This window comes from Castor canadensis, chromosome 4 (assembly GCF_047511655.1).
Source record: "Castor canadensis chromosome 4, mCasCan1.hap1v2, whole genome shotgun sequence".
Taxonomy (NCBI): Eukaryota; Metazoa; Chordata; class Mammalia; order Rodentia; family Castoridae; genus Castor; species Castor canadensis.
Genome location: NC_133389.1, coordinates 83,408,974 through 83,421,172, shown reverse-complemented (window position 1 = coordinate 83,421,172; position 12,199 = coordinate 83,408,974). Strand labels below are relative to the sequence as shown.

General features: G+C 44.1%; 1 protein-coding gene across 4 annotated transcripts in view; it reads right to left on the bottom strand.

Moving 5' to 3' along the window:
- The window catches only part of C4H2orf76 (chromosome 4 C2orf76 homolog), a 100,178-nt gene that overhangs the window by 29,137 nt on the left and 58,842 nt on the right, over positions 1–12,199 (bottom strand). For 2 of the 4 annotated variants that reach the window (XM_074070564.1, XM_074070563.1), the window contains one exon: positions 9,830–10,001. The exons of 1 other annotated variant lie outside the window; for it this stretch is intronic. In XM_074070564.1, coding sequence (XP_073926665.1) covers positions 9,925–10,001 — 77 coding nt within the window. In that variant the 3' untranslated portion in view covers positions 9,830–9,924. Of the gene's footprint in view, positions 1–9,829; positions 10,002–12,199 lie in introns of those variants that run through there. One more of the 4 variants, XR_012447174.1, reaches the window with a different exon arrangement.

Genomic DNA, 12,199 nt, shown 5'->3' with positions numbered 1-12,199 from the left:
TGCGACCGTGCCTGCCAGGAGGACAAGGCCTGGCACAAGTGTTTGGTGGGGAGCCAGGGGATGGGGGACAGAAAGTCTCACTCAATGTCTAAGTTTTCTGCATAATGGGAATTAATATTCTTTCTTTGTGAAATATCCATGTGACAAAAGTTCTCTTCAAAACAGTCAGTGTATGTGGGCTGGAGGTGCAAGCACAAAGCCCCAAGTTCAAGCCCGAGCCCGGGTACCAGTGTGTGTGTGTGTGTGTGTGTGTGTGTGTGTGTGTGTGTTTGTGTGTGTGTGTGTGAAGGCACTGAGCTAGGTCATCTTTCTGAAGCCTCAGAGAAGTTCTGGGAGATTAGTGTTACCATCCCTATTCAACAAATCAAGAAACTGAGTCCTGAGGAGGTTGGGCAGCTGTCCCGGGGCACACCTCTGAGCCAGCAAGCTAGGGACTGTGTGCCTTCTGCCACCCCGTGGCTGTCAGCCTACAAAGCCAATGCTTTTTCCTCCTGCTCACGTTTGCCGAAAGCAAACACAGCAAGATAAATAATTCTGATCCATGCAAAAGTGCACCATTTGCCGTTTCCAATTTGGATAATTTTAAATGTCACCACAAGTTCACTTCTAGGTCACTTTTAAACAAGCAACTTTGCTTGAAGGCAAGTGGGGGGAAAATCTGCTGTAATTTGTACAGCTGGAGAATCACTGTTCAGTTTTCTACTCAGCTTTCCAGGGACAGTTCAAACAAATGACAATCTAGGACACTTATCTTGCCTGTTGTGAATAACTAGCACAACGTTTTGTTTTCTATCTGGCAAAGAAAAAAAAAAAAGCCCTCACAAGGCGCAGGATCGCCTCTGGGCACACAGGGGAACTGAGCAGCAGAAAAGCAGTCAGCCGTGTGGACAAGCAGAGGTGGCTGCTACCGTGTCTACACTCGTGCACGCTAACTTTGAACACACTTTCTAATCACACTTCCTTCGCTCCATTTGGAACATATGCTCACTCTCAACTGCTGACTACTTCGCTCCAGAGCCCAGGCTACAAGGTTATAAACCTGAAGACTAAATTTATCCCATCTACTCAGCTCTACTGGATCTCCTTTGCTATGTGACAAGCTTCAAGAATCTGTCAAGTTTTGCCTTAAAATCCAACACAAGTTCAAAGTCATTCATTGTTCATGCTGGCTGCTTCAGGACCAGCTGCTATCCTACACACTGGGGATGGTTTAATAGCAGGAGGCACATGGGAGAAGATTTTTAAAAGATTAAAACAGCACAAAGTTGGAAGGGTGGTTTTTGTTGGATTTGTTTTGTTTTGTTTTGTTTTGCAGGCCTGGGGATGGAACCCAGGGTCTTGTGTATGATAGGCAAGTGCTTCACCAACAAGCCACACCCCAGCCCCAGGAAGGCCTTTTGGATGGCATTTGAGCAGATAGACACCTGACAGAAATTAGGGGATGTCCCATGCAAATGGCCATAGAAAGGGCCTTACAAGCAGAGAGAAGCAAGTGCAAAGGCCCTGAGGCATGAATATGTCTGGTGTGTACCCACAAGAACCAAGGTCATGGTGGCCCCACTGATGAGTAAAGGGAGATGCTAAGGAGATAAGTCAGAGAGGTGGTTGATGCTGATCACCTAGGAACTTGTAAGCCTCAGCAGGAAACTGACTTTGCCTCTGAGTGAGGGTTCTGAGCTGAGACAGGAAAGGATCTGACTCTTGTCCTGGAATAATCATCCTGACTGCCAGGTGGAGAATCGTAGAGGGGTAGCAGTAGAAGCAAGAAGCCGAGTTGGAAAGAAGACTGCGACAATAATCCAGTGTGAGTGGTGGTGCCTTGGACCAGGTGGTAGTAGTGAAAAAGGCAAGATGAGGCTGGATGCTGCGTGCACTTTGGCACGGGCTGCATGTTGGGGTTGGAGGGTAAGAGAAAATGGAAAGGACCCCAAGGTTTTGGCTGAACAGATGGAGGACTGAGTTCATTTCTTTGCTGAGAAACACTGCGGAAGGAGCAGGGTGGGGGAGAAAGTTCAGAAGCTCAGAGTTTGACCTGTTAAAGTCTGAGACTTCTTCCAGTAGGAACATATAACCACCTTACCAGAGAGGCCGAGTAGCGCGTGGGATTCCAGAGGAGGGGTCCAGACTGGGTATGAAACAGAGCCCACAACATCCTGCCTATTCACAAGTGTGAGGACGCACACCTGAGAACAGGTGTGAGTAGAGAAGTCAGGGCCCCGGGCAGTCCAATACTTACAGGTTAAGAAGAAGAGGAGACAGCAAGGAAAGGAGAGGAGTGGCTGGCAAAGCCAAGTGGAAAAAGTATCATTAAGAAGGGTGGGTGTCTTAGTCCATTTTCCACTACTATAACAAAACACCCGGGACAAGGAGATTTATAAAGAACAGAAGCATATTTAGCCCACAGCTGTGGAGGCTGGCAAGTCCAAGGGCATGGCACCACATCTGGCAAGGGCCTGGTGCATCATAACACAGCAGAGGACAGCACTTAGCAACACTGAGCAAGGGCGCCAGCTCAGTTCTCACTTCCTTTCCTTACAAAACCACTAATGTCATTATGGGCCCCACCCTCATCACCTCAACTAACCCTAATTACCTCCCAGAGGCCCCAACTTTGGAGATTAAGTTTCCAGCACATGAAATTCCGGGGGGTGGGGAGACACATTCAAAGCACAGCAAAGGGTGTTCATGGATTCTGTGTCAAGGGCTGCTGCTAAGTGAAACTCTTTAGAACATATTCCTATGACAACATTGGTGACTATGGCAAGAGACGTTTCAATAGAGTGATTGGGCAGAAGCCCAACTGGAGAGTTGAAGAGAAAGTAGGAGAAAGAGTGGAACACGAGTGTGTGGAAACCACTAAGGATCTTTGCTGGGAGGAGAAAATGCGGCAGGGGGAGATGGGAACCTTGCAGTGGGGACAGGGGAACCCGGATGATGCAGAAGAGAGGGAAGACAGTGCCAAAGTGGCGCTCACGAGTAATCCAGAGGTGGTGGCCTTCCTCACAAGTTAAGGACAGACATAAGCCTTGCTGGTTCACCCACTGGCGGAAGAAGGTATCAGGGCACCCAGGCAAAGCCACCAGGAAGGGATGCAGGGTGGCGGGAGCACAAGCATGTCTTATTCTGATGGACTGTCCTTTGCCCAAGTGAGGGCAGCAGGTCAGTGACAACAAGTGATAGGATGGAGGCCCAGGTGAACCCAAGAGTGAAGGCAAAATTGCAGGCCTGTGCTGGCCTCGTGATTTAAGGCTTGGTCAGTCACTGTGTCCTCCAGCCCTGAGCAGCTGTTCAGGGCAGCAGAGGTGACCCTGGGGAGAGGGAGTGGCAAGAAAGGTGAGAAGCTGGGACAGTCAGTTAGGCTAGAGGGCCTGGGAGGGGACGGGTGTGTCCATGAGCTGTAGGTCGGGTGGGGTTGAAACACTGTTGCAGGGGGGACCCCAGAGGTGGGGAAAGGGGAAGAGGGAGGTGGTGGTTGGAGAATGGAGGTTGACATTGGAGACTGCTGTGGGCTAGGACGTGGTTAATGATGACTGCAGCTGAAGTGGGAGTGTGGGAGCAGGTTCCTGAGACAGAGGAGATGATGGAAAAAGGTCATCAGTGACCTAAGAGCTCTATAGGACAGAAGGCTCATCTGTGTCTCTCTGAGTTATGACAGGAGTCCTATTGGAGAGAGCCAATTCCTCAAGGAATAAGGGAGAGTAGCACAGGGGCTGAGGTGTCTGCAAGGTGCCGGGGACCAGGGACATATAGTCTGATAACATAAGGCTTCAAGTCTGGGCTTATGGTGAGGAGGAAAGGGGCACCTGCAGAATTTAACTCTGAAAGGATGGAGGACGGTCATTCCCAATCTTTCCAGCTCTCATGCCCCACCACATCAGAAAAGAAAGGGAAAAAACCCACCCAGTCCTCCTCCTCCCTTCCATGTGCCTTGGTTCCGCTAGAGAACCAGACTCAGGAGTCCTCTGGTCACTGGTTTGACTGGGAACGAGAACACTGCTATCAGTGGTGGCACTTTTCCTGTGTATTGGACACAGTCCACCTTTACTTATTTTAGAAGTCGTGGGACATCTGAGTCCGTGTTAAATCCCACAAGCACAGAATGGAGAAGGGCATTGCTGGCCAGAAAACCATATTGTACAGCGGAATGACACATGTCCGCGATGTTTCTTTTCAGTCATTACACGTTACACAATCCTCTCTCACTAATGATCAAAAATGACTCTCCAAAGGCCATTATCTAAACTGTTATGTTCGTATTCTAACCCAAAATGCACATTTGGGATGGGAAACTGATCTCAGGTCTGATTCATGGAGTAAATGTTTTTCTCCTTTGATGGAAAGAAATGGCAGGGCTGTGCCTTCCTCCTCCCTGCCCCTGCCTCCCAGAGGTGCTAAAAGTTCGAGTGAAAGGGAAGAGGCCAGGGGTCTCATGCAGAGGGGTCACCGTGGGGTGTGGGTACTTTCCAGGTCTACAGAGTTGCAAGACCTGCTATCTGGATGGTGGAGTTCTAAACAGCAACCTTAAGTAAATATTCCACTTCTTTTGGTTACCTTTACTAACTGGATTAATCATCAGAGTTTCTAAGTATGAAGTGAGGTGAACCAGCCAGCAACCAATAATCAGAGCCCTTCCTCAACCCACAGACACACACACACCAAGGGACAGCCAGCCAGAGTCCAGTTCCTCCACACTGCTGAGCACAGGTCAACTCTGCCAACTACAGAAGCGGTCCTTTTCTCCAAATCACACATGCGTTAGCAAGAATGGGGGAGCCCTGCTCCCCACCACACTCTCAGCAATCATCAGCCATTTTCCAAAGGGTGGCCAATTTCTTGGGTGTTCCACACAGGCAGGGCATCATCATTGCTCCTGCACGTGTCTGGACAAGAAAGGACAGAAAACAGATTCACCATGGCAAGAGGTTCCTCCGACTCACATAAGCTTGGCTAGCTGGTGGGTGAGGGCCTGTGAGTCTTGGCGTAGGGAGATGCACAACAGGCTACCAATGGCCGTGCTGTCTTTTGACCCATGGTTGGCACCCTTCCCACAGTTTCTCCAAGTTCCTGGTGCTCCCATGTTCTCAGAGTGGGGCAGAAAGTGGAGTCTGAAGCCAGAGACACCTGCTCTTTGACTTGCTAGATTACCTGGCCAGTTGTGTAATATGTGTGAGGGTCAGAGCTTTGCTTCAAAATGAGGTTGTAGCTGCCATACTGCTCATCTCAAGACATGTAACCAGCATTTTCTGCATGCCAGAGCCTGTCTACCAAGGGCTCTGGAGGCCACGTCTCATTTGCTCCTCCAAACTCTACAAGATGGTCTTCATTCTCTTCTCTAGGGGGAACCAAGCTTTGAGGAAGTTCTACCACAAGTCTACTGTGAGCATTAAACAACAGTACACTGTCTGGCACATTAATATTATATAGAGATCGATAGATAGATGGACAGATAGAAAGATAAATAGATAAACAGGTAGGGAGATAGATAGGTAGGTAGATCAATCGATCTACCCACCTCAGCCTCCCAAACAGATCCATACCACTGTGCCCGGTTCATAGATACATATTTAAATGATATATAAACAGAAAAACATGCTAAAGTATGTACGTTAAGTTATGCAAAGGACTGACCTTTGAAGAAAGAGATTTTTACTTTTTCACCTCCAAGATGTTTGGGTTTTTGTTTTTATTTCTTAACAAAGAAATAAAACATTTAATTATTAATGTTTACAATGTTTTAAGTTACATTGCACTAAATATTAGTTTTGCTATCTTTTTCATTTCCTATATATTTATAGCCCACAGAGAGCTTTTAGTATTTCGCAGAACATTTGAAAGTTCACAGAACAATCTTAACTCTCCCACTCATCATGAGTGCCACCTTGTCATTTTCTGGGCCCCTTGTTACTGTGTGAGATAACAGTTGTCCCAGCATGCCTTCCATGTCCCTGCTGCACTGCCTACAACTTGCGATGAAGTCACAAGTTCAGGTCTTCATGTATTTTGCCTTTGAAACTTCCTGCTACCTTGTGCTCTCTAATGCTAAGTGACTTCACGCTCCATCGTGTCTGGGGACAACCTGCCCACAATGGCAAGCTTGGAGGCCATGCTTGCCCAGGCCTTTTGAAATTTCCCATTTTTTTCTAATAAACTCATTTTCTCATGTTTACTGAATGCATCTGAAATTCAGTGAATGATGTCAAGCGATCATCTTTAATGTGGCCCAGGTGCTGTCTCTCTCCTCCCCGATTGCTAATACCACCGATACGCACTAAATTTCCCTACAATCTGCTGGCTTCCACACTGTTCCACAGGCCTTCTTAATTCTGCATCATCGCCAAGCCACTTTGATTACTACGACTTTACAAATATATTTTGAAGTCTGGTAGGCAACCCTCCCCCAACACCCACTTTTTGTTTTTCCAAGTTGATCTTATTCTTGCATACTTACTTTTCCAAAGGAACTTTAGAATCCACGCTCAAGTTCCCTGGGGATTTTGATAGAGACTGCACTAAATTACAGATTAGGAGCACTTCTGCCTCTTTACAACCTTGTATCTTCACCTACGAACATGGAACCCCTCTCTGTATTTAGGTCTTTTATAACCCTCAAATAATGCTTTATAGCTTTTGTGAGTAGTTCATTTTTGGCTCATTATCCAGCACTCCTGAAATCTCTTAGTTTTTGTCACTTGTCACTTGATTCTCTAGCAATCATTGTCTGCAGATGAATGTTTGGCTCCTCCTTTCCAAGATCTGTGGCTTTTACTACTTTTCGTACTGCACTGGCTACAATGACACCTGCAGAACAATACAGAACAATACCCGGCCGCCCTTGTCTCATTCATACCAAATATATCTGTTGAAACCCTTATCCATTGTGTAGCTTTTTTGTGAGTAACCTTCATTGAGTCAAAGGTGTTTCTACCCATTGCTGATTTTCATTCAGGTATATGCTCTTTTGGCGTCAATTGAGATAAGCACGACTTCTCGTCCTTAACTTGTAAAGTTTGTAAATTACTTAGATACCTTTCTTAATTTTGAACCAATTTCCCATTCCTGGTAAAAGTCCTTTTTAGTCATAATGTATTTATTTTATCTATCATCTGTTTATTTTAGCAGTACTGGAGTCTGAACTCAGGGCTCCACACTTATGAGGCAAGCACTTGATCACTTGAGCCATACTTCCAATCCATATTTTTTAAATTTAAATCTGTATTTACAAGTAAAAATAGCCTATATTTGATTTTTATAAGACAAAATACCACCAAAAAGGCATTATTTATACATACTTTTGTATTGTTTATTTAAAAGAAAACATACAGGTAAAGACATGCTAATTTCAGATAAAAGAGAAAGCCTGTATGTAAATTGAATGTTCTGGAAATGAATGAACAGAATACATTTTAGCCTGCTCTGCTAGAGCTCCCTACTGGTTTGTAGCTGTCACCATCAACCCAGCTGCTCTACAGCAGGTCACTGGCGTCCTCACTCCTCCCTCCTCTCCACACTGCCCACCCCCAGGTACTCACCAAGTCCTAAACATTCTATTCTCCACTGGGAGGCCACCAGTTGGAATGGGAGAGGTCAGGATTTTAAGGCAGACCTGGCTCAAGTTCCCCGCAACCCCAATTTCCTCATCCAGTCTGAAGAGCTATGGTCAAAATTGAATGAGATCACACACATAAAGCCCTTGTTGCCACAGCTTAGGTCTGGGGAACACAGCCAAGGTGGTCTCCTCTCCTCAATATCCCCTCGGAAATTCCCCTGCCCAGGCCAGGCCTTCCTATCTTCACCTTGCCTGTGACAGCTGGCTTCCAGTCTTTCCATCATCCAGACACGAAACTGTGTCTGGACTGCAGCAGCCACAATTCATTTTCTAAAATACAAATGGAATCATACAATTCACCTGTTAAAATCTTGCCACTAGCTCCCAACTGCATACTAGGTCAAGGTCCAAGGCCTCCGTGTGACTTCCAAGGCCTGGCTCCCCCACTTTTCTGACCTCACTGTTCCTGTAGTTCACACTCTGGTGCACGGCAAGTTGAAAGCTGTGCTTCTACTGAAACCCCAAGCTGCCTCACAGGACTTGTCCTTCGCATATGCCAGCCCCCCTTCCAGAAAGCTTCTCCCTTCTTTTTTTCTACGAAAAAATACCTGTTAAATCTCTGAAGGTACAGCTCCACCAGCACTCCTTCTGCTCCTAGTGGGATTTGAACTCAGGGCCTTACATTGCCAGGCAAGGACTCCACCACTTAAGCCATACCTGGAGTCCTCAATCATCACTTTTTAAAAACTAAAATTAAAACAATCCCACACAGAATTAACGAGCCCATTGTCAATGCTCCCACAGCAAGTTTTCTGCTTTGCTACCAAAATCACTGGTGTGTATATCTTTCCCCACTCACCACGGCAAAAATTGTGTTCCAGGTCATCTGTTTACTCAGTACTTTGTACAATGAATGAATGAATAAAATAAATTTCTGTTTTATAAAACTCTATTAAATCTTTCAACAAAGTGAAGCTGCTTCTGACCATACTAATCAGACTTTCAATGCTGACTTCAAAAAAATATATAATAGGTTTTCTCTTTTTTCTTTTTTTTTATTCATTTATTCACATGTGAATACACTGTTTTCTTAAGTTGGATTCTACCATCACAAAACCTGAAATCCCAGTGGCGACTTCATGGTAAACAGTAATTCTAGAAATCTCTCTGGGAGTTTTGACTGGATGCAGGGAACTGAGATGCACTTTGAACAACCACTGCTCAGGCACTGGTAGTCAGCCATTCTCAGAAACCCCAAGTAGTGAACATTTTGAAAGAACACATTTTCCAGGATGTAGACTTGTACTCCATGAACAATTTTCTCCAGAAGTATCTGACTACTTTCTCTCCAAATAAGTGAACTTGGTCTCATTATAGGAACAATAACAACGGTCAGGAAACACAATCCAGAAAAAACTGTCACAATGTTATTTGTGCAGACTAAGGTACTAAAAAGAAAAAAGCAACCCTCTTACATCTGAAGACCTCCCCAAAACAAGTGCCATTCAATGCCACACTCCCTGAACTAAGGGAGGGTCCTGACCATCCTGGTAGACAAAGAGCTCTAATAATGTAAGGGGAGCAATGACAAAGATGACTCCATTTTGGACGAGAGAGGCACTTTAGAAACAGACATGTAAAAGGTGCGTGAGAAACAAGGTTTCTCTCAAAAATAACAAGCCTCTAACAAAAATAACAAAATGAAGCTGCAAGATGTGGGCCCTGAGGCCAGGACAAACTGACCAGACCATCTACAAATAAGCAGTTCAATAATGAGAGGTGCAGACAGGTGGCCACGTTCAGTGAGAAGCTGACTTGGCACCAGCCAATCACAAATATCGTTTCAAGGTAGAATACTGGACCTCAGCCAGTTAGTGCCCTGCACCATCTCCTAGACTTCAGCCATTCTTGGCTCTCTTCCACCAAGTCCCACCCATCAATAAACTTAGCGCTTGCTTCAACTGAACTCCTGGTCTGGCATCTTTGATCACTGACTATGCCAGGACACGAACTCAGGATCAACAATCCACTATCAATAAGAACCTATGGAAAAAATACTAATAAAAAATACGATCTTAGTCTTGTCTTTTCAAAGAGCTCAACATGAAAAACACCCAAAGGATCCCTAATTTTAGAAAACAAATTATGATTTTTTAATAAAGATTTCTTGCATTAAAAAAAAATCAAGTGTTTTTCTCATATTATTTCACAACAAGAATGGAAGGAAGGAAGGGAAGGGGGGAGAGAAGGGATCTGCAGAGAGGGAAATCATCAAGCCTGGGATTAATTTTTTAAGATTTATTTGTCAATTTCAAAAACTCACTAGGGGAATAAAGAGCTTAAGACAGGTGTGCAGAACTGCAGCTCCTGGGACTTTTTCACCAGGATGAAACGGGATTAGCCTGGTACTTCTTGTAATCTTCTTCACAGAAGAATGCAATTTCAGTTTCGCTCGCTGAAAAGAAAGAAAAAGAGAACATGGGAAAAGATTTTAATGTAAAACTAAGTTTTCAACAAGTATGGAGGTCTGTATTCTTTGGCTTCGTGTTTTAGAGTAGGATGGCAAGGATAAGTAATTTGCTGGCTTGCACAATATGTTTGGCCAAATCAATAAGAAGTTTCAGGTGTGGTTATAAGAGCATAAAACTTGAATAATTTAAAAGTAAAACAAATACACCTGAAATTAAAATAAAGACAACATGAGAGTTAAGATTTTCAGGAAATCATAACATTGCTCATTTCTAGGCCTCTTCATAGTCCTAGAAAATAACAAACTTTGATCTTTTTTCAAACATGTTACTCAGTTCCTGAAAGGGGGGACTCTTCCCCCCGAAATTAGCCTGTAGGTATAATAATTTAATACTTAGAGGATCAGTAGAATATTTTACAGATCACTTTACATTCTCCCTCATGACCCATCAAAGTATGTGTCTGAAGAAGTTAATTTTTTGCCCTGCTTATGATTAATTCATGAGCCTTCAACAATATGCAAAGTGAAAGACACAAATTGGCTTCAGCCGCACTACCTTCAAATGCCTCTAATTATTCACCGGGGAAATGGCACAGCTATAAGACCACAGAGGTTCAGAGCAGTCACAATTCTTTCAACCTAGCAGGTCAAGGACTCCGTCTTCTCAAACACTAAGTCAGCAACATATTAATTCACACTGGAGACAAATCTGATGGAAAGACTTCCAATTATTAAATACGCCATTCTTTAAGGTGTTATGCCAACAAGTTCCACATTGGTTTTATAAATTAAACCAGAAGTTAATACAGTCTGCTTGGCTTTCACAGAAAGAGCAAAAGGGCCTTTAGAATCTCAGGGAGAAAGCAGACAGGATTATTTGTAATGAATACTGAGTACTCAATTAACATACACTCGAAAACAGACAAGTAAAACTTTGCAAGTCAAACAAATAGGATAAGAAGGAGAGTGGCAAGGATTACCGGAGGTCTGTAGTTTATAGCTCTAATCTCATCACTAGAATTATCAGGAAAGAAAGAAATTAAAGAGATTAGCATGACATTTCCTTAAAACTGTTTTTGCTGTTTGCAAGAATATCAAATGTAGTATCTCTCCATGAGCAGTTATGTGCACTACGGAAAATAAACTAAAGTTGAGAGAAGAAAATGAATGAGCCATATTCTCAAGTCTCATTCTAGCCCCACCGTGTCAAGATGAAACCTTTGCTGGGCAGGAAGGACCTGGGTCAATGAGGAAGGTCCCCAAGCAACAAACACAGGCACAGGGCAGACAGTGGTCAGTGTGCAGGAAATTTTACAAGAAAGCGCATTCACAGAGTGGCAAGGAGGCGCCACACTTGGAACCAGTAACTTGTTAAAAAAGGACTTCAAAAAATTGGCTCAAAGGAAGGATATTTGGAGACCTATCTTTTCTACACAAAGCCTCCTGGGGTTTCCTTTCTGAAGGAAAACCTGCTGGAGGTGGACCTACATAATTTGCAAGTGATTGTAGCCATCTTCCTAAAAGGATGGGCAAAAGGCAGAGCAAGGCTTTACCTGTGACATGTTACTTGCACACAGTGCTGTGCTCACGCCATGCTGGCTGTAATCACGGCGTTCACTTTACTGGTGCCCCATATGAGACGCTAATTCCTCTCGCAGCTCCTCATCAGAATAAAAGGTGGAAAGGAAGCAGCCACTGACCAAGCAGTTTTGTCCTCTCGGGCCTCATTAGCTGTGAGAGCAAATGGTTCTCTAGACATGCCATCTCTCACAGGCTCAAAATAAAACCATCTAGGGTAAAGATTTTATTTTCAGACCTTTTCTTTTTTAAAGGAAAACTGGATTGACAAAGAGATTAAACTCAAATACTTCAAGTTAATTAAAAAAAAAAAAAAAAAAAAAAAAACATGTCTAGGCACCGGTGGCTCAGGTCTGTAATCCTAGCTACTCAGGAGGCAGAGATCAGGAGGGTTGCGGTTCGAAACCAGCCCTGGTAAATAGTGCAAGAGATTCTATCTCCAAAATACTCAGCATAAAACTAGAAAAAAAAGGGCTGGTGGAGTGGTTCAAGGTGAAGGCCCTGAGTTCAAACCCCAGTACCACACACACAAAAAAAATCCTTAACAAACTGGAAAACATACAAATTACTCATTACTCTGAACATTCAAAAGGAAAACATAAAAT